We start from the raw sequence: 23284 nt of genomic DNA, 5'->3' as shown, positions 1-23284 counted from the left end.
GGTGTAGCTATTGGTAAGATACCCAAACTCCTATAATCAAACTCTCGCTTCATGTTCTCCCTAGTTTTCTCTATGTTCACACCCACTGGCACATATACATGTGCATATACTATTTCCTTCCCCCACTGAAGAAGGCAAGGTGGCCGTTTTATATGGCCAATGTCACTCTTCCACTAACTTGAGGCAGAGCAGTATCTAGAAATACTAGTATCTAGTATTAGTCGCGGTAAGAGAAGGAGGTAGGTATAGAAATTTCCATTGGACTATAGGACTGAATTAGTGATAGTAAGACTCAGCACTAGGCAGCTTCACAGCCCCCGACACTAGGACAATGCCTATGGACAACGCCCTTGGGTTCATACTGCTGTAGTTGAGAGCCCCTAGGCCCCGTGAGATGGACTCGCATTCCAGGCTGTATTATTTCTGGCTGGAGATAGTAACCTTGGGCTCTGAATAACTAACTCTCAGTGCCTGATAGGCGGTCCTTAGAAGGTAAGGCTGGAATTTCAGTTTACATTTATGTTGGCTGCAATGGTCCCAGGCTTAGGACACCTTCCAGAACTGCAATGGCTATGGAATTCATGGGCTTAAGGACCATAACAGTAAGTCTTCCTAGATACTCTACACAGATTTACTGTTAATGGATATTCCCAAACAAATCTAGATTTCAAAGACTGGAATAGCCACTGTGGTGGTGTGAGTGAGAACGACTCCTATAAGCTCATGCTTGAGTACTTAGTTTCCAGTTGGTGGAACTGTGTAGGAAGAATTTGGAGATGTGGCCTTGGAGGAGGCGTATCGGGTGGGATTTGAGATTTCAAAAGCCCACGCCATTCCCACTTAGCTCTCTCTGTCTCTAAGTCATGTTTATGATCATCTTATGATGTTATGGATCAGATGTAATTTGGATTAGATTCTGATGCAGATAAAATCCCAATTTTTCTCTATTACATGATCAAGGGTATCATAGGCCCCTTATTCTTATTCTTTTATCCACATAATTTCAGTCTTATTTCCCACAATTGCTTAGGAAACCCTGACAATTACACTCCAGGCAGCCTACTTCACCCCTCTCTGTATTAAACCTGAGTAATATTTCCTATTTGCCTACACCATTCTTTCATCTCTCCTCAACAAACTAGGAGATGTGGTAGCCTAGTCAGTCCTCTCAGTTCTCACCCTGCCTTCCTCCCTCCCTCCACATCTTAACGCAATCTTACACTCCAACCACTCACCCAGTCCTTATACTGCAGTATATTGATCTACTCATCCTCACATGAACTGGTAGGCAACCTGCAGAACTCCCATTATTATTGGTCAATTAGACTCCATCATTTCTTTCTCTATTAACCTAATTTTAATACCTATTTCTACCTATTGAAAATAAAATGTTAAAATGGACTCAATGTCCCAACTGCAGACTAATTACTTTAGTGTTGTAAACTAAAAATGAAGAACTGTATTAGGACATCATGGAAGAAGGCAAGCCCTCCACTGTCAACACCTGAAGCTGATATGTTCCTCAAGCTACTCCTGGTTAATAGCTCTCAAGCCACTGCCCCAGCACCATGCCTCCCTGTCTGTTGCCAAAATACCCACCACGATGGCTGTGAATTCTAACCCTCTGGAATCATAAGCCCTCAAATGCTTTCTTTATAAGTTGCCTTGGTCATAGTGTTTTGTCAGAGCAATAAAAAAATAACTATGACAGCTATATACTTCAGTGTGTAGACAATAAAACATGATCATAAGGATCAACGAAGAAGTTTATCAGACAGCAAGAGAATGGATATAAACAATTCAGAAACTTCTCAGAGAAGCTAAGAGAAATAAAAAAAAATGTATATACCAGAGTGTAAAAGTTCAAGGAGCAAAATGCAAGCCACAGTGCAGGACTGTGGAGTGGGGAGATGGACGTGTGGACTCAAGACAACGACGAGAAAGCGTACTGACCCAGGAGAAGAAAGAGGAAAAGGATGGCATGGAATGAAAAGGCCTACAGGGATTATGGGACAGCATCAAAAGAGCAAAGATATAGCTCCCATTTAAGATGGGATAGAAAGACATGAGAAGCCCATGAAGAGAAATACGGCATGAGGACTTGAGTTCGGATCTCCAGCACCTGCATTTTTACCTTTAATAAACAAAAGGTGCTTTATTTATTCAATACAGCACAGTGGTCACACATCTCTAAATAAATTGCACCCTATCACAATATGAATAAATTAAAGACTACAGACAGTTGGGTATTTACGTACATCTGAAAAGCAGTAGTTGTTTCCTCATAGACATGGGGTAGAGTGGGAAGAACCAGAGAACCTGTAGCTATGGTTTCTGCCTGCACAGGGCTCTACTTACATGGATTCTCTCTCTCTCTCTCTCTCTCTCTCTCTCTCTCTCTCTCTCTCTCTCTCTCTCTCTCTCTCTCTCTCCACCCTCCTCCCAGTACACAAAATTCAGCACCCAGACCCACAAACCCTTCAGGTTTGTATAGCAGTTTTCTGTGACACTCACATTTTTAGAAGCTAGGTGTAGTGTGCACCTGTAACACCAGCATGAAAACCATGACAACATGGCTCCCGCAACACTCAGTTTTGTGCCCAAGTATAAATTCATTTTAATCTTCTGAGTCTTTGAGATTTTTTTTTTCCTTTTGGCTAGTTATGACATTTTAAGGTTGACTTTTTCTAATTAAAGAAAAGCAGACTTTTTGTATGAGAGTCAGAATTTTGTTGCTTTTAGTGACAAAGATTAGGTCAAACTACCTAGCTTTGCTTGTGACGCTATGGAATTTGGGCCTCTGTTGTAGATGGGGACAGACAATGAGGAACTTTGGGAATGGGAGTATGTTATGGCTGGATCTTAAGTATCCCCGAATGCATGTATTAAAGGCATGACTGCAACTTGGTGGATCAGAAAATAGATGACGTGTTAAGAGTGGGGCCTCACTTGGGATAAGCCGGTGATGGATATTATCTGATTCTAGTCTTTTGCTTTCTCTTGGCCACCATGGGATGAGCAGCTTCCTTTACCATATGTTCCCACCATGATGCTTTCAACTTGCCACAGTCCAAAAACAACAGGGACAACCGACCACAGACTGAAATTTCCAAAGCACTGACCCAAGATAAAAATCTCTGCTTCTCAAGTTGACTGGTTCAGGTCTTCTGTATCAAAAAGGTGGCTCACACAAAGTGACCCATTTTGGAGAGGTCACTAGCTCAGTGCAAAGAAAGAAGCATGCAGGGTTAGGATTGGACCCCATAAAGATGAATCAACACTGTAAGAAAAACAACAGCTGCAACAACAATAATAATAGGTTGGTATGACTGACACCAACTGAGAATTCCTCAATACAGGGATTTACCTGCTGTAGATCTGTTAGTAAGGCTCTCAAAAGTCTTCTGGTCATGCGGGCTTGAGAATCACCGCCTCCCCTGTTGTTTTCTGCATAGAGCTGGAACAAAGCTAGGCACATAAAGGGAGAAGAAATCTTCCATTGAGTCCTTGTGTCCTTGAAGAGTGCGTGCTTTGAGAAAGTTACTTCGTGAGTATGAAGACTGTGAACTTATATTCCCATTGTTTGCTTTTTCTCTGTGAAGGCCATCTCACCCTCTGGTAATTCCACACCTCTGTGGTAAAGATTGGTTAATAGCAAAGTGAGGATATCTAATTTTTTAAGTAATTAATGGTTTCTAGAAAAATCTCTAACATCATAAATGCCAAGGGTAGCTAAGAATGCAAAACTAGAAAGCACAGATTTTTTTTTTTAAAAGAGAATCCTGCAAACATTTTCTTTAAAAAATTACATAAACTAAACAAGGACCAGAGAAGTGGCCCAGCAGTTAGGAGCACTACCTGCTGTTCCAGAAGACCTGGGTTTGGTTCCCACTACTCACAAGAAGGCTCATAGCCATCTGTAACTCCAGTTGAAGGGCATCTGACTTCCATTTCCCGGCTTCTACAGGCACTGCACTCATGTGGTACACAGACATGCATGCAGGCAAAACACCCATAAAATAAAAATAAAGTGTTTAGATAGATAGATAGATAGATAGATAGATAGATAGATAGATACCAAACCGATCATGCTGAGGAACGCTGAAGAGCAGGAATCAGTGAATCCTGACAGGGATTCAGAAGCTAGCAGACAGGATGACATACTGGTGGCTGGGGAGTCACCATACTTCAGAGCACACTTAGTGTCTATGTACGTTACCTCTGTACTTTGTAAGAGGGCTGTCCCCCGAGAGAGCAACCAGCGCAGCAGCCACAGGTTGAAGCTTAAGAATACCTGATCCTGTTCTGTGGGGCCACAAATCACAAATCACAGACAAGGTAGAAAGAGCAGGGTTATTTATATAAGTGGTTTATAAAAAATTATAAGTATTAATGGGTATTTCGTATATGGTACTAATGTTGCTAGCTCCTTATAGTCTTCATATATTTAGAACTTGGCAGAAAAGGGCACAGAAGGACAGCGATTATCTCATTTATTCATTTAGTCATTCATGATCCAGTCACTATTTATTGAATGCTTCTTTGGGATAAGTAGTGTGTCCGGTCTGGGTGTGCAGACATGGCCTATCCTGATAGAGTGGGCGGTCTGACTCCCTTAGGATTCACCTGCCTGGCATTGCACACAGCAAAGATGAGTAAAAAGGAAAAAGCATATGGCCCTCCAAAAATATGCACGGGCTCTAGCCTTTAGCTTGACTGCTGTCTGCCCACTAGCTGTGTGGCTTTCTACTGTGGACAGACAATTTATCAAAAGTACAAAGGCTGTTGGAAATAAGTACACCAATTGAAAAGACACTCAAAGGTTTAATATTTAAAGAGACTGAAATTATGAAAAAATTGCTCAATAATGTATTTATCTACTATTTGTGGAGTAAGAAATAAGCAGCAAATCAGGAAGGAAAACAAACATAAGGAATTTGGCAATGATTTATATTGTGCTTGCCTCCCAGAGGCAAGTCATCACCACCACCATCACCATCACCATCACCACCACCATCATTCTCTCCTTCTCCTCTTCTTCCTTCTCCTCAAACCAACTGAGAACCAGCAGAAAAAAAAAATCCCAGCTTAGCAAAGCAGACACTACACACAGATTCACAAAGTTACTGTCTCCAGAGCATGACCTCTGAAATATCAAAGGTGAGTTGTCTGTGTGCTAGATATTCAATTCCACACCAACTAAACACCCAACCAAGCCAAAATTAGATAAGAAAGAAATGAACAAGAAATATACTACCAGATAATGAAGAACAAAGTGTAGTATAAAGACATTTTACCCTTCCAAAAGGTAGGCTTCTGCTCTGATGGGAATGAGTTTATAGGGGGAAAAAAGAGATTCCCTGCTTGTAGCTTTCTATGCGTCCTTTGTATGACACTTAGGAATGCTTTGTTTCCTTATTGAGTGGGTAATGAGTCGGTTAGTGACAGGTAGTCAAGCCGACAAGTAGAGAGAACATTTTACACAGTGCGTATCAAGTGAACATTAGACAGAACCAAATAGCCAATGGCCAGAGATCTTGCTGTGGCAGCCACAGGGCAATTCCCACCTCCTCACCTGTCAAACATGGCCATGAGAAGACTCAGAGTGAGTTCTGGCGCTCTTGGGTGTACGTGGGTTGCATTTCCCATCCCAGTTCGCTGAAACAGCTCCCGGAGCTCCTGAAAAAGCTGCGGCACAGAAATGGAGGTCTGTGTGCTCTCCCCAAAACATCCATGCCATAGAACCTGCTGAATCAGGGAGCTGTCCATCAAGTCCACTGCAGGGAGCAAACAAAGGATGGAGATCTATTTTCTGATGAGAGAAAATGGCTTCAAACAGCAACTATCGCCCAGTGTTTAAGTGAAAATGTTGTTGTTTGTTTTACAGTGGATTTTTCTTAAAGTGAGTTAAATATGTCCACCATGGACCTAGATTTTCTTTTTAAAACCATATGTCATTATGGCATGAAAACACTATTAGTCAGAATGGCTAAAATCAAAAACTCAGGAGACAGCAGGTGCTGGCAAGGATGTGGAGAAAGACGAACATTAGTACAACTCTACTGCTGGTGGGGTTGCAAGATGGTGCAACCACTCTGGAAGTCAGTTTGGCGGTTCCTCAGAAAATTGGTCATAATATTATCGGAGGGCCCTGCTATACCACTCCTGGGCATATACCTAGAGGATTCTCCAGCATGTAATAAGGACACATGCTCTACTATGTTCATAGAACCCTTATTTATAATAACCAGAAGCTGGAAAGTACCCAGATGTCCCTCAACAGAGGAATGAATACAGTAAATGGGGTACACTTACACAATGGAATACTACTCAGCTATTAAAAACAATGCATTCATGAAATTCTTAAGCAAATGGATGGAACTAGAAAATATCATCCTGAGTGAAGTAACCAAATCACAAAAGAACACACATGGTATGCACTCACTGATAAGTGGCTATTAGCTCAGAAGCTTGGAATACCCAAGATACAATTCACAGATCAAATGAAGCTCAGGAAGGAGGAAGAACAAAAGATGGATGCTCTGGTCCTTCTTAGAAGGGGGAAAAATACCCACAAGAGGAGATACAGAGACAAAGTGTGGAGCAGAGACTGACGGAAAGACTGTACAGAGACTGTTCCACCTAGGGATCCATCCCATATACAGTTACCAAACCCAGACACTACTGTGGGTGTCAACAAGTGCTTGCAGACAGAAGCCTGATATAGCTGTCACGTGGGAAGCTCTGCCAATGCATGACAAATAGAGAGCGGGACACTCTCAGTCAACCATTGGACTGAGAACAGGGTCCCCAATGGAGGAGCTAGAGAAAGCACCCAAGGAGTGGAAGGGGTTTGCAGTGCCATAGGAGGAGCAACATTGTGAACCAGCCAGTACCCCCAGAGCTCCCAGGGACTTAACCACCAACCAAAGAGTACACAAGGAGGGACCCATGGCTCCAGATGCATATGCTGCAGAGGATGGCGTTGTTGGATATCAAAGGGAGGAGAGGCCCTTGGCCCTGAGAAGGCTAGATGTCCCATTATAGGGAAGCCAGAACAGGGAAGCAGGAGTGAGTGGATTGGTGAGCAGGGAGAGGGGGGATGGGTTAGGGGATTTTCGGGGCAGGGGCAGGAAAGGGGACAACATTTAAAAGGTAAATAAAGAATATATCTAATTTAAAAAAACACTATTAGAAGGGCAATTGCTGGGGGTGGGGCATGGATTTTACAGACCAAATTTGAAAAGAGATGGAAACTGGAACCCTATTAAAAATGGGGTACAGAGCGAAACAAAGAATTTTTACCTGAAGAACTTTGGATGGCTGAGAAGCATCTTAAAAAATGCTCAACATCATTAGTCATTAGGGAAATGCAAATCAAAACAACCCTGAGATTTCACCTTACACCAGTCAGAATGGCTAAGATTAAAAACTCAGGAGACAGCAAGTGTTGGCAAGGATGTGGAGAAAGAGGAACATTCCTCCACTGCTGGTAGGGTTGCAAATTGGTACAACCACTTTGGAAATCAGTCTGGCGGTTCCTCAGAAAACTGGGCCCGTCACTTCCAGAGGATCCTGCTATACCACTCCTGGGCATATACCCAGAGAATTCCCCAGCATGTAATATGCATACGTGCTCCACTATGTTCACAGCAGCCCTATTTATTATAGCCAGAAGCTGGAAAGAACCCAGGTATCCCTCAACGGAGGAATGGATATAAATTGTGTGGTATATATACACAATGGAGTACTATTCAGCCATTAGAAACAATGAATTCATGAAATTCTTAGATAAATGCATGGAGCTGGAGAACATCATACTAAGTGAGGTAACCCAGTCTCAAAAGATCAATCATGGTATACACTCACTGATAAGTGGATATTAGCCTGGAAAACTGGAATACCCAAAACATAATCCACACATCAAATGATGTCCAAGAAGAACGGAGGAGTGGCCCCTGGTTATGGAAAGGCTCAGTGCAGCAGTATAGGGCAAAACCAGAACAGGGAAGTGGGAAGGGGTGGATGGGGGAACAGGGGGAGGGAAGAGGGCTTATGGGACTTTCGGGAGTGGGGAGCCAGAAAAGGGGAAATCATTTGAAATGTAAATAAAAAATATATCGAATTAAAAAAAAACCTTCTAAGAAGTTGAAACCCTGTGGTGGTGAAGTGGGAGGAAATCTTTTTGCACTGTGCCCTGGGAGGATGAAACATTGGCCTTTCCTATCTGAATACAACTTTCCTATCTATAGCTTAGCTTCAGAAGGAATATAGTGTATTGAAACGGTGTGTTTGCAGTTCCCATAGTAAAAAGTAAATCCTAACAGCATCCTTAAATTAGTGGCTGAACTGCCAGACTGTGTGGGTCTTGCTCTTCTTCTGCAATATCACTTTTTTAAAATCCTGGTTCCATCAACATTATTATCTTGAGATGGTACTTCATAAAAACAGGGCTATTTACAAAAACGCTGACTGATTTCTCACAGGCACACATCTGTATAGCCATCATGTAAAAAGTTTACAAGGCAAGGAATAGAGAGAAGAATGAAATCTAGCTAGCTCTATAGAGCCTTGCCAACAGAGGGTGACAGACAAGTTTAATAAACACTCCCTGTACTACCCAAGAGGTGGGTATGTCAAGAGCCCCAGGAGCTGCTGGCATTTAAAATGCTTCAGCCTCTGAAATGATAAAACCCTGAGCTTCTCACTACTTCATAAATCACCCTCACAGATAAGGAATCCACCAAGCATAATAAAAGTTTTTATTTGTTTTCTGATATTGCTTTGAAGTGAGAGTCTATGGCATACGGGAGCAGGTTTCATGAATGCCCCTTCAATAAAACCTGGCCACAGGTGGCAGCAGCTATAAACTTTTTTTTTGTTTTAGTCATTGATCACAAGCTTCTATCATCTGGGCCTGACATTTGGAATGCAGGGGCTCCTTGTCTTGTGAGAGTTCTAAATTACAGCCATGCAGATAAAGGTGCTGTGCATTAATCTCACAAGATTCCAAATAGTGATAGTCTCTGGCTCTTGCTACCTGGAGCTCCTGTGATACTTTTTCTCAGAGTCTGGGATTTTTTGCCTCCAAAAATCCTTGCCTACCTTTCCTATTGCTGTCAGTGAAGCAACATATGGGTGGACTGCTTACAATGATCTCTTCTCTGCCCCTACCTCTTGTATGTTACCAATGGGTTCAATGAACATGCCCAGCTTTCCTGATCCAGGAAGTTACCTAAGTGGGGAAAGTTTTGCTTTTCTTCATGAACTGAACATCACACATTATCAGAGTCAAATTGTTTTGAGTGTTACAAAGAACTTGTACTTACACTGGCAAAGAGTTTGCACGGATCGTAATTTGAAGGCTGTTCTATAGACAGAATTCTCAACTCTATTAAGAGCACCTGCAAAGAAAACATGAAGTAGAGTGGATAACGTTTATCATTGAGCAAATCCCACACCCCAGGAGAGAATCGAAAGGCTCCTAGAGCCTTATCTTGTAAGTGAGACAATTAAGATAGACAGTATGCTATTTTATCTGTAAATGTCAATGAAAGACACAGACGTTTCACAGTACAGCTTTTCATTGTCTCGCAACAGATTTCTTGTCTGATAAGACTGGTGATCAGTCTTCACAGCTAGCAAAACGTAAACTGCAGACTAGATCTCCCCATGTGTTCATGTTGGTAATGCAGTTCAATGAAGCTTTCGAAGGTCTTACACATGAAATGTTCAGTTTATTGTAAGCAGCCAAAATTGCCTGCTAAAGCTGGTTATTGATGGTGCAACGCAGTGGTCCTTAGATTGTGGGCTCTGGCTCAGCAGCATCTGTATCACCTGGGGCTTGTTACAAATTCACAGTCTAACATGGCCGTAGCATGTTGTCAATACACTTCAGGGGCAGGCATAGGCAATGTGCCCTTGAACATGGCCTTGAAGTGGATGCATGCAAGCTAAAGTTTTGAAAGTTTTCTGTATTTAAAAAAATATTAATTCTAGAACAATTGTCTAGGAAATTGCAATGACTTTTGGGGAATTATCTCTAGACAATAAGATTATCTACAGATCTTGGTATCAGCCAACAATGTCTTCTTTTCAAATAGTTGAATGTATGCATAGATTATGGTTCACAGATAGAAACTAAATAAATTTCAATCTATTATTCTGTGCCCTATCTAATCAGTGGATGCTGATTTATTTGAAGGCTCTCTTGACAAGATATGTCAAGGAGGAGACCTTACCTTGTTTGCATTAGTGTAGAAAGTCAAGTGATAATTCTGATGTCTGGTATTTTACCCTTTCGATCCACACTGGTTGTATAATGCAGCAGGGATGCAGGGTATTGTTGGAAGTCCCCTCTGCTTCCAGCAAGTATGTCAAGATATCATTTAAAATGTAATCAGATTATCCATGATGTATTTTTTAATCATATTTAGTCATTGAAAACTTTTACATTTGTAGGTGGCACATCTTAGTTCACGGTAGCTATATTTCAAGTATTCAAAAGTCACATGTGGTTAAAGACTGTGCACTGACAGTCCAGCTTGGGAGAGAAGCTATAGAGTGCTGAGCAGGTCCCCAATTTGTGGTGATGCATCTTGAGTGAGGCCTGCTACTTGAGCAGAGCTAGAGAGTCAGGCTTCATCAGTGCTGCATGCAGACAGCACCATGCCCATCACTTAGGTTGCTTGAGTAGAGGGAATGGTTAGTGGATAGAAAGTAGAACTACCTAGCAAATGTGGGGAACTTTGTCAGTTAATTAACTGAAGAGGAAGAGAAGTCCAAGAGGAAATATAAGAAAGAACACCAAGGATAGTGGGAGAAAGCAATGGCTGAAGGCCAAAGAAGGCCAACTTTACAAAGCAGAGGCAAGCTATTGGTTTGGTACCTACAGGCGGCATGAGCATCAGCTATGAGCTATTGTACTATCTCTTTATGAGTATCCAACTTGATTCTTGAAATCTTTGCAAGAGTGGGTTCAGGATAGCCACGAAAGCACCCCTCTTAATGCACAGGGCTGAGTGGAGAAACGAAGGCCAAGAGTAAGCCCTAAAGCAGATGACATTTTCAAGACCTTTAATCTGAAGGGAAGATGAGAAAGCCAGAATAAACAGTGTATAAGATGAAGACTGGCCGGGCGGTGATGGCGCCCGCCTTTAATTCCAGCACTTGAAGGCAGAGGCAGAGGTAAGCAGATTTCTGAGTTCCAGGCCAGCCTGGTCTACAGAGTGAGTTGCAGGACAGCCAGAGCTAAACAGAGAAACCCTGTCTCGAAAAACCAAAAACCAAAAACCAAAAACCAAAAACCAAAAACCAAAAACCAAAAACCAAAAACCAAAACCAAAACCAAAAACCAAAACCAAAAACAAATAAAAAACCCAACAACAACCACAACAACAACAACAAAAACAAAAACAAAAATAAACAAAGATGAAGATTGCATTTCAAAGGCAGGAGAGATTCTAGAATATATATGTGGGTCAGGGAGGAAGAGCCAGAAGAACTGGTGATGGACTCAAGAAGTGAGGGGTCCAGATAGTATTTGCCACAGCCAAGTCCCTTCGGGGGAGCACATGTCACTTTTCTTCTGTTGAACTGCTTTCCCCTAATCTGAATTCCTGAAACTCTATTAATGCTGGCTGCCCTCTGTTTGAAAATGAAGCTAAAGTCTACACCTAGTAAGGAGTGTAAACATCAACGTGGGTGCGCCATTTAATCCCCCAATCTTGATCCAAGGACTCCAAGTTCGAGGTGTCGGGCCAGCAGACTGAGTTTTTCCTGCTGGATTTCAACGTGGAAATGTGGATTGGAGCAGCAATCACCCTCCTACGGGGTCTTTGCCTTGAGAAGGGAACAAGGAAAAGGAGCCGGATGTGTTTGAGTGCATCGCCCCCTGGTGACGGCTTCTGAGCATAGCGCTGGCTTATTCTTTGCTTTCACTTTATCACAGTAGTTTTAATTAGCAGACACAATCGTATACATTTCTAATGTATAACTTTTTCTTAGACAAACATAAAGAACAAACACAGGTCATTGTATGTGCTGGGCAAACTACTTTAGCACTGGGCTATACCCCAAGCCCTACTTTGTATGGACCTTGTATGATTTTTAAAAAGATGTGCATACTGTGGATCAGGTACACAGACTTAACCAATATATGCTTTTCCTCACAGGCTTATACTTTTTTGGGGGGTGGTGAGAACATCCCCTTGGGTGCTAGTCTCCAAGCAATTTTTAAGAACGCATTTGATTACTATCATATTGCCGTCTCTTTATAAAACAGGTCTCTCCGTGGAGTTATCGGTGATACCAGGTAAAACCTTTTTGGGCAGAATTCTCTGTTGCAAACTGAATACCACTAACCTTAATGGAGAGAGGCTGGATGGGAGAGAATACACAGCCGAAGGAACTCGTTTTTCTGAGAATCTCATCGTCCCTCATTCCCTGAGAGGAAGTCTAAAATAAAAGGAATTGACTGATGATGGTGTCTGTCATGTCTGAGAGCTACTGTTTTCTTTATGAATGGGGGGACAAGTTCACCCACTCAACAGGTGGTAGGGTGTATCATTTTTTCTGTCAATGTAGAACAAGCAAGAGTCACCTGGAAAGAGGGAACCTCAGTTGATGAAATTGCCTCTATCCGACTGGCCTGTAGTCAAGTCTGTGGGTATCGCCTTGATTAATGGTTGCTGGGTGAGGACTCACCCCATGGATGGAGCCATCCCAGGGGGGTGTTTCTGGGTTGTACAAAAAGGCAAGCTGAGTAAGCGGGGTACTCAGGAGGCCAGCGAGCAGCCTTCCTCCATGGCTCCCACTACAGACCTCACCCTGCAGTTCCATCATGACTTACTTTAAGCTGTAACATGAGATAAGCCCTTTTCTCTCCCACATTGCTTTTGGTCATGGTGTTTGCTACAACAATAGGAAGCAAGCTAAGAAAGGGGCTCTAAAAACTTCAGAAATAATGAAGTTTGGATTATTTAGAGCTCTTGAGTGAGAGAGGAAACAAATTGTAAAATTTGGAAAGACCTGTGCTTATATTTTGTATTCTGCATTGTGAGCAATTTGTATGTCGGGTATTTTGTGGCGACAAACTCCAGCTACATAGTTTATAACCATAATGTTCCTTCTAAAGCAAATGTTTTGTGCACAGCTAAGTTCTGAGCTCAAGACTGACATATTAATTATGCCAAGGAGAATACTTGAGTCACAAAAATATAACTAATCTCAAATTTAACACCAGCTGATTTCTAAGCTGCAGGACATCGGGAATAAGTGGTTACTGTACAGGGGAAGTTTTGCGATTGGAAACACAGCCAGTCCTTCAGCATTTGCTAAGTGGCCCCAACAGGGGCAAGATAAGGAACAGTTCAGTGGAATTCACTGATTCAGGCACACGTGGCAGGAGAGTTATAATAACATTTGTTTCTTTGTTTCTTCTCCAGGCAGGAATTGGAGAACTCAAAGGGTGAAAGGTAGCATTTTCTTGATCATGCCTGTGTGTGTTTCAAAGTTCAAGCTCTTCTAGTTCTTTAGTAGAGAACTAAAGCTTCTTTGAATTTAAGGAGCAGTCCGTCAGCCTTTAGTGCAACAGAATTTAATGAGTTTAGGTTCTTGTTGAGTGCAAAACCAAAGTTAGCACCACCAAAATATAAAAGAATAGAGAAAGATTTATCGATGGCAGCATGTAAAGAGACCATGAGAATTATTTTCAAATAATGTTTCCCTTGAATAAAAAAGCATGGACTTTTATTTGGTAAGGACAGAATATCACCTATCTCTATCTTTCTATTTCTCAATTTCTGCCTTTATTTCTACCTGTACCTCTATCCCTACATTTGTCCCCACTCCTACCTCTATATCTATGTATCTATGTATCTATGTACCTATCTATCTATGTATCTAACTATCTATCTATCTATCTATCTATCTATCTATCTATCTATCTATCTATCATCTATCATTTATCTGTCTGTCTATCTATCATCTATCTTTCTATTTATATGTATCTCATCTATATCTACCTATATAATCTATATCTAATATTTATATCTATATCTAAATCTAATATTTATATCTATATCTAATATTTATATCTATATCTAATATTTATATCTATGCAATTGATGGACAGCCACATTTTTGAACATGTTAAAAACTACCTTACTGACATACTTGGTTTAAACTCACAGGTCCAGAGGAAAGATGCCAGGTACATTTTGGGGCAATCCCAGACAAAGAGCATATTCTTGAAAGGTTAAAGATACAGATACTTCTGGACATGCTCATCTTGTACACTGAAGATGGCAGTCAGGACTGCCTCTAGGAATGCTCAACTTTCATCATAAAATTTCAGTTCATGATACCAGAGGTCCTGTGTAGGCTTCTGGGGAAGAGTTGCCATCAATCGTCTTATCCAGGTGCAAACCCTGTACACAATAGTTTCTGGACAGGCAGTATTAATCCACTGGTACAATAGTGTCACACATGTTGCAGAGCTAGCCAATTGATTTCTGATAGTATATTATGCCTACTTCAAGGAGGCAATTCATAATTGCTACCCTGAGTCCATCTGAAAATCCCAATGGTTGGGGGGGTGTTGGAAACCTTTCTATTAACCCTTGCAGTTAGAGTAGACCACAAGCCACATTTCGAATTTAACAGCTGGCTATCTGTATTAGAAGTTTCCACATCTGTAAATTCAGTCATGTGAAGGATCAAAAGTAGACATAAAATTGCAACTATACCAAACACAGACTTTTCTTTAAATTAATTCACAAATATGTAATAAGATCTATTTCCATGAACTTTATACTTTACTTGATATTACAAATAATTTAGAGATGATTTTCAGTATGGTCAAACATGCAGTTATGTGAAAGTACCAAGGCCATTTTAGTAAGGAATTCATATATTTGCAGATTTGGATCTCTGGGACTTAGAATCAATTCTTTATAAATACCAGAGAACATCTAAGTATATATTAATTCAATAAGCAATACATGATCATAAGTCAAAGACCCTTATATGGGTAAATGTGGCCTCTGCCTAAAGATTATCATCCAAAACAGAGATTGTGCCCAAAATTTCTTTGTGTCTGTCTTTTCTAGTAAGTACTATACAAGCACATAACAAACCCATACTTTGATTTAATCTTTTTGAATTCAGTGTTTCCCTGTGCTTTAAATAAGCTTATATTTCAGACAATATTAGAGAATGGGAGAAGTCAGAGACATCTCAACCCCTGGAGGAGAACACACTGAGGGTAGAGTAGAGCAGAAATAATTTATGAAAGTGTGATGTCTGGTATATTTTGTTCCTCTGGAAATCAGCAGGTTTCTATGCCCTGATTTCTCTCCGATGCATCAAGCAGACACAGAGACTCAGCAAACCCAGGGCCTTGCAGGCCCCCAGATGCAGCTCCTGTTGAAGGAGGGGCATGGAGCTGCACAGCCATCTGGCCCATCATTCCTGTCAAGTGAGGCTTTGCAGCATCATCTGATGAAGTTATGTAGCATAACGTGGCAAGCTGTGATACAGTGTGCCGTGGAGAACGAATGAGTGTCCCGGGCGACCTGCTGCCAGCCCCACCTCCCTGAGGCTCCACTATTTTTTTTTCTAATAATAGAAGAAAACTCAAGAAAAGGAGGAAATGTTGTATGTCTCAGGCCTCAAGCCATGAACAAGCAGTTTTAGGTGATTAAAGCTATAACAACACAAGTTGTGTGTTTTCTTGTTCATAGAAGGAGTTTGAGAAACAATTTTTGACCTTCATTCCTCCTTGTTTTTCTCAACTACATCATTGTACTTATTTTCCACAGATACCAAGGTGTACATGATAATGTCTCTTTCAATTTCACACCATTATATCTAGAAATTCACACAGTAGGCTAGTGGTCCTCCAAACATGGCCTGAGAAAGCCCTGTTGGTGTCTGGGAACTTGGCAACTGAGCATTTCTAGACCACCCAGAAGCACCAAACCCCAAACTTTGAAGGCAGAACCCAATATTTACCAAACCCAGGGATGCGCACTGAATTGAGAAACACTGCATTAGGAACAGAAAATCGAACCATCAAGGGGTTACCCACTGGTTTGTGTATAGCTTATTGGTAGGATGGCTCAAATTTGCAAAGGCTAAAGATATCTTGAAACATTTATATTGCTGTTTTCAATAAACAGCATGAGATCATAGAATTTTAAGCCAAACAACTAAGGCTCACAGTCTGGATTTGCTAAGGAAATAAAGTTGCAACTAAATGCAAAATTAGAAATGCCATTGACCCCTCTTGGGCTTATCATGGCATTTGGATATGCTGGAAACAACGGAATTAGCTTCCCCAAATGCATTTACCAATACCTGTGTAGTGACAGCTGGGGGTCATTCTCCCACCTTTGGGTCCATGTTGGACTGTGATCTTAGCTTCATAAAGCATAAATAGAGATGACATTTTAACAACAAGATGCAAGTTGTGTGATAAGAATAGTAATTCACAATATAATTATGCTGATGCTAAGATATTTTGTTAAATCACTGTTAGGATTTTAGAGATAATAAATCAAATATTCTTCTTCATGTTGTGGATTTCTGGTTAGAAGAGAGATCATTTTAGTCACCCAATAAATTACTTTTCACCCACAAATTTGCCCCATCTCTACTCTGTGACTCAGGGTTCTAAAACCACATCTATGTTTAAATTTTTGTCTGCAATTGATGTCAAAATGCCTAACAATAAATACTCACCTTGCTTATTTGGGTCCATCTCACAGAATTCGTGTGACAGATGGCAAGATGGTCCTTGTAACTAGAAATGAGCCATTTTCTGCAGAAGGTTTCACCGAGGAAGGATGATGGATGAGGGGCAGCCAACGACTCATTCACCTGTGGAGCAGCGAACACGGGTGTTCAGGGAAGACCATTACATCCCTTGGGGAATAAAAACAAAGAACATTGGTGTAGAGGTTGCTTTATCAGAAAACTAGGAATAGTTTCATTAAGCTAATACTTAAAAATCGGATGTAATTGCATTTTTAAAAGTGGACTGAATTCTCATTTGAAGAAAATATCAAGTTTACTTGACTATTAAGGGTCAAAAATGAAGACCTTGATTGTTTTAAATTTATAATAAAACTATGCCAAATACTTCTATACATAAGATTTTTTTAACTGATACTATCCACGTATCATACATATGCAGACACATGTGTCTACACAGAATTCGGCTTTTAGTTTAGAAAAGTCAGTGAATTAGCTCTCTGGTTAATAAATATAAACTATACTCTTTCAACTACAAGGATGCCATGCGTGGGCTAGAGAGATGGCTTTGCAGTTAATAGCATTTGTTTTTGTGGAGCACCTAGGTTTGGTTCCCAGCACCCACATGGTAGCTCACAGCTATCCGGAACTCCAATTCTAGGAGACCTAACACCCTCTTCTGACATCTGTGCATGTATATGATACTCATATAGACATGCAGTCAAAACACTCACACTCACACACATAAAGTAAAATGAATACAAAAAATTTTGAAAAGAACATTATGAAAGAAAGATTTATACAGTTTTAATAAAAAGACATTCATTAACACAGCAGTTGAAGACATTCTAAAAGTTATATGATAGTTCAATTTAAATATTATTTTCACCTTCTCCTGTAAATGAATGAGTTAAAGTAAAAAGCCACGGGGGGGGGGGGGGGGGGAGGGCTGGAGAGATGGCTCAACAGTTAATAACTGATTGTTCTTCCAAAGGTCCTGAGTTCAATTCCCAGCAACCACATGGTGGCTCACAACCATCTGTAATGGGGTTTGATACCCACTTCTGGTGTGTCTGAGGACAGCAACTGTGTACTCATACATAAGATAAATAAAAATCACCAAAAGCATTGTCAAAATCATTTAGCAGATAAATATTTTAAATAAAAAGTACATCAGAGACTGATTCATTTTTTTCTTTAAAATATGATAGTGAGCTGGGCATGTGGTTTGGTTGGTGGAGTACTTGTGTAGTGTGCATGAAGCCTGCTGGATTTGATCTCAGTCCATAGATCAGTCCAATGATCATGGGTTGTTAAAAAAATGAAACAAAATCATGACAACAATGACAACTCAAGACTTGCCAAGTCTCAGGAAGTTTCTGAATATTTCAAGTAGAGTCTGTTTTAAAAATCCAGCAAGAAAAATCATGTCATAACTCTCCTCACTATAGGGGTGCTCCCACATATGCCCCCCCAAACTCCCATGTGGTGTGGAATGGTGGCCTCCCATCCAGTCTGGATAACTGGAGATGCACATAGGACAGGCCCTTACCTTTCTTAGTTTCCCTGGAGCAACACTTTCGATCACTGTTCTGGAGGCAGGGAAGGGTAAGGAACAGCAGATGCCCAGGTATGACATCCTCACAAAGAGCGGATGTCTCCCCCTGACAGCCCAGCAGCTGCAGGCACAAAAGTCAGTTGAAGTTACACCACTTTTAAGAGCCCCAAGAAGTACATCCATTAGTAATAATATGATGAATAATTTAAGGTCATCCATACGTCTCTGTTTCAAAGGGCCATTTCTGTATTAGTTTCATGTAATCAGGAAGGAACTCAAGCATCTCCCAGTTCTTCTGGGAGCAAGAGTCACCACAGAGCTTAGGGAACAGTAACTAGAACCCCAAATCCCAAGGGATAGATAGCACCTAGCAAACCAACCCAGAAGAGTTACACAGGAAGCGAGTCAAATTCATCTCATTCATTCTTTGGCAAATGTAAAGGTGCAGCTATATATTTTTAAAGATACTAAATATAATGCCATTACCAGAAATACGATAATAATTTTTGATGAATTCACAATTTCTTCTAAGCTATAAATATAGCTTAATGTCTTATTTCTAAAGAAGTCCAGACTTAAAATTTAGCTGTTTTGATCTTGTTAGGATTTTTAAAAAGTGTTATCACACAAACCAAACGTATTGAAACTTTATCATCAAGGATGTAAAGCAGCCATGGAATCAATTGTAACTTATTCCAAAAACATCTGAGGCTGACCAGATGAACCAGAGACTTATCACCAAGTCTGTGGATCTGAGTTTAATTCTAGAACTCACATGGTGAAGCCAGGCAGTGGTGGTGCACGCCTTTAATCCCAGCACTTGGGAGGCAGAGGCAGGTGGATTTCTGAGTTCAAGGTCAGCCTGGTTTACAGAGTGAGTTCCAGGACAGCCAGGGCTACACAGAGAAACCCTGTCTCGAAAAAACAACAACAACAACAACAAAAAGGAACTCACATGGTGGGAGGAGAGAACCAACTCCTACAAATTATCCTCTCTTTTGTCCCCCCATGCACGCGCGCGCACGCGCGCGTGCACACACACACACACACACACAGAGAGAGAGAGAGAGAGAGAGAGAGAGAGAGAGAGAGAGAGAGAAAGAAAGAAAGAAAGAAAGAAAGAAAGAAAGAAAGAAAGAAAGAAAGAAAGAAAGAAAGAAAGAAAGAAAGAAAGAAAGAAAATGTGATTTCAAAATTAAATGGACAAAACACTTGTACCAAAGTGCACAGTACTGTTACTTCATGTGCAGGCATGCAGTAGCTGAGGAACTAGGATACCTGAGAGTGCACGCTCAGCTATGACAAGAGTGCACACAACCTTTCTAGAATGTTTCATAAAGAAGATCAGTTTAGAATGAGTGAAGCTGAGGCCAGCTGTCAGAAAAGCATTACCAGTAATTCACTATTCATCTCTCCAAAGAGGAAATGGTCTCTATTAAAACATGAGAATTGGTAAATGATGGGACAAGAATGGAATCAAGTGGGGTGGAAAAACGCATTATCATTGTCTGTGTCTATGTAAGCCATGCTGTTTTCCTGTGAACAGATTGAGACAAAAAATCAGGAAGAAAGCACATCTATTTTGCATTATATCTTTACCTGGCTGAGTACAGAAGATGAAGTTGAAATCCTATTTAGTTTTGTATATTATATCTGCCTCAAGCCAACATAGCTCCTGGTATTGGCAATGGAAAAAAAATGTCTGAATGTTTTTCTAAATGATGCCATGCTCAGATTTGGACAGATAACTACCATGAACTGGTTCTGCCAATATTCTGTACCTGTAAAAAGAGTTGTCTAAAGTCCTAATCAAACTAAGATAAATTAGATTACTAATTTAAACACTGAGAATGAATAAAAGTATACTTAAACTAATTTTGGCAAATTGGTCATTGGCAATCTTAAGCTTGGCTGGACTTCTGGTTTCAGTTACTTCTGATTAGCGGAACTTTGAAGCTACTATTGCGAACTGTGGCTCTAGCCCAAAGTCACATCAAGATGTCCTCTCTCCTCCTAGTCTCTGTTTACCCCGCCTGTCTTTCTGTCTTTTCTCCTCTCTCTCTCTCCCTCTTTCTATGTCTCTTTCTCTGTCTCTGTCTCTGTCTCTCTCTCTCTCTCTCTCTCTCTCTCTCTCTCTCTCTTTCTCTCTCTCTCGGTGTGGTGTGGTGTGGTGTGTGTGTGTGTGTGTGTGTGTGTGTGTGGTGTGTGTGTGTTTTAGATTGTGAATCAAATCTAGATGTTGTCATTTTATATCATGTGTGACTGTCACAACAACATCTTTGCTCTCATGGCAGTTTCTGAAGATGCCGATTGCTAATCCAGTCTCTGCATCTGAAACAGCTCTCACCAAGCAAGCAGGTAGGAAGAGGGTCAGGCTTCCTACTCCTTCATAACCTGCCTTGAGTTGGGCATAGGGATTCCAGGAACTAACTAGGTGACAGCTTCTCATGGAGATTGGGTACGTTGGAGGCAAACCGGAGATTGCACACTCTGTTTAATGCATAAATGTGAAGAATGTAACTTGGAGGGGGGAGAGAAGGAGAGGAGTCTTGATAGATTACAATTAAACCTATGTAGTCAGTTCCATATGTAAATCAAGAATACATTATGAAAATGTTTATGTTGAATCATTTCAGAAAGAGGTTAACTTGTCAATGCTTATGCAAGTAAAAAATAGAAGCCATTACCAAGGAAGATACACAAATGAGCTAAAAATATAATGTTCTGAGTTCACATAGCTGTGTGTCTCAAGTCATCACTGTTTTCAAAACAAAAATTATATGTGAATATAATTAGAAGACATACGAGCATATAAAATTCATTTTATGAGCCTAGCAAAAAGTTGAATGATGAAATAGAGGATTTATGACTCTCTCCCTCTTTCTCTCTGTCTCTTTCCATTCATTCAATCATATGCTTGCAAAAAGTTTATGGGCCAATATTATTTACAAGCCTTTAAGAGGAAATCCTAAAGAGACTATGAACCATGCATTAAAGGACTACTGTACCCTAGCAGCTTTAATTCTATAGATATAAGCAAGGATGACTGATATTTTGAAATTGATACCATAATATATTTGTGAGTCCAAAAAGAGAAATCTGGAAGATATTAAAGATGCATTTGGTATAAATATTATATTTATAAATTTTTTAAATGACACAATTCTATAAATTGATGTACAACACAATATTTTTTAATTATTTTTTTTATTTTCTAAATTCTTTGTTTACATTCCAAACGATTTCCCCTTTCCCAGTTCCCCCCTCCCCATATGTCCCATAAGCCTTCTCTACACCCATACTCCAATCACCTCCCTCCTTTTTCTCTGTCCTGTTACTCCCCTACCATGCTGGATCAGGCCTTTACAGGACCAGGGCCCTTTCCTTACTTCTTCATGGGAGTCATTTGATATGCTATTAGTGTCTTGGGTACTCAGAGCTTCTGGGCTAGTTAATATCCACTTATCAGTGATTGCATTCCATGTATATTCTTTTGTGATTGGGTTACCATCACTTAGGGTGATATTTTCCAGTTCCAACCATTTCCCTACAAATTTCATGAATTCATTGTTTTTAATTGCTGAGTAGTATTCCATTGTGTAAATATACCACATTTTCTGTATCCATTCCTCCATTGAGGGACATCTGGGTTCTTTCCAGCTTCTAGCTATTATAAATAAGGCTGCTATGAACATAGTGGAGTATGACAACACAATGTTTTAAGACACACACTGAGAAATAGATTGATTGAGCTAATATAGTTCCTCCTTGCACACTATTTTTTGTGATAACCCTTAGTGATATTTTAAAATACATTATTATAACCACCATATGGTTATGGCCTATTGTCCAATAGGTTCCATAGGCTTTTCCTGATTAGCTGAAATTGCACACCCCTGGACCAACCAACGCCTTCACAACCTTAGAGACTTCCATCCTACCGTTGGCTTCAGTTCAATGGAAATCTACATATAAATGAGATCATATAGTATCTGAGTCTACAAGTTTGGCTTTGTGTTACATAATGATGTTCTGTAGGTTCACCAATATTGTTGAAATGACAAGATTTCCATTTTAAAAAGGCCTAACAACATTGAATTTTTACTCGTTGACCCTTGGCCTGGGAATGCAGGCCTCTTTTCTCTGTGTTCATTCCTTTTCCTTTAGATGTGTGCTCATTAGTGACAACACTGATGATACAGTCAATTCATTTTAAATTTATTGTCTTCTTTTTCATTTTTGTGCTCATATGCATGCATGAGTGGGTGCATATGGGTGCATGTCTGTATCTGAGGGTGCAGGCGTGTGTGTGCGCGTGTGCGCGCACGCGTGCACCTGTGTCTATATGCATGTGGAGGTCCTGGGTTTGTGTTGGAAATCATCCTCCATCACTACTCCACCTTATTCATCAAGGCAGGATCTCTCATTCGAACCCAGAACTCACCACAATGGGAGGTCTTGCTAGCCAGCGTGCCCTAAGAATCCCTTGCCATCAGGCCTGCCCGGCATTTATGAGAGTGTCTTGTGATCCAAACTCTGACAATCCTCATGTTTGATGTTAAGTGCTCTTATTACTGAGCCATATCCTCAGCCTTCATTTTTATTTTTCTTGGACAAGTTCCAGACAGGTTTTCATAATGACTGTACTAATTCATATTTTTATTATCGACCTAAGAGGGTTTCTTTTCTTCATATCCTCACAGAGGCTTTTTATCTCTTATGTTTTGGTTAATGACTGCCTCAACAGGTACAAGATCATCGAGAAAGACCAAGGAGAAGGAGATTATGATGTCCAGCCAATTGTGAGCTTCATGCGTCTGTGGCAGCCCTGCTGGGGTGTTGTGAATTGTGAAGGTGTCAGTTTCATCACCAGGACTGAGTGCAGTGTTATACCCAAGTTATTCATGTGATTATTTAAATTTTATCATATATATATATGTATATATATATATATATTAGGATTTAAATTAG

At 40.5% G+C, this 23284-nt stretch overlaps 1 protein-coding gene across 1 annotated transcript in view; it reads right to left on the bottom strand.

Annotated features, from left to right (window-relative positions):
* Window positions 1-16762, bottom strand: part of Dytn (dystrotelin) — a 79713-nt gene extending 62951 nt beyond the window's left edge. Inside the window, exons 1-5 of the mRNA XM_052193510.1 lie at window positions 16744-16762; window positions 9330-9404; window positions 5576-5777; window positions 4220-4305; window positions 3368-3468 (exon numbers count right to left, since the gene is read on the bottom strand). Of these exons, the coding sequence (XP_052049470.1) occupies window positions 3368-3468; window positions 4220-4305; window positions 5576-5777; window positions 9330-9404; window positions 16744-16762 (483 nt within the window). The remainder of the gene's footprint in view (window positions 1-3367; window positions 3469-4219; window positions 4306-5575; window positions 5778-9329; window positions 9405-16743) is intronic.
* Window positions 16763-23284: the final 6522 nt, after the last annotated feature.

The sequence above is a fragment of the Apodemus sylvaticus genome, chromosome 9, assembly GCF_947179515.1.
Source record: "Apodemus sylvaticus chromosome 9, mApoSyl1.1, whole genome shotgun sequence".
Taxonomy (NCBI): Eukaryota; Metazoa; Chordata; class Mammalia; order Rodentia; family Muridae; genus Apodemus; species Apodemus sylvaticus.
The sequence above is the reverse complement of the archived record's forward strand: the minus strand, read 5'-3'. Positions and strand labels throughout refer to the sequence as shown.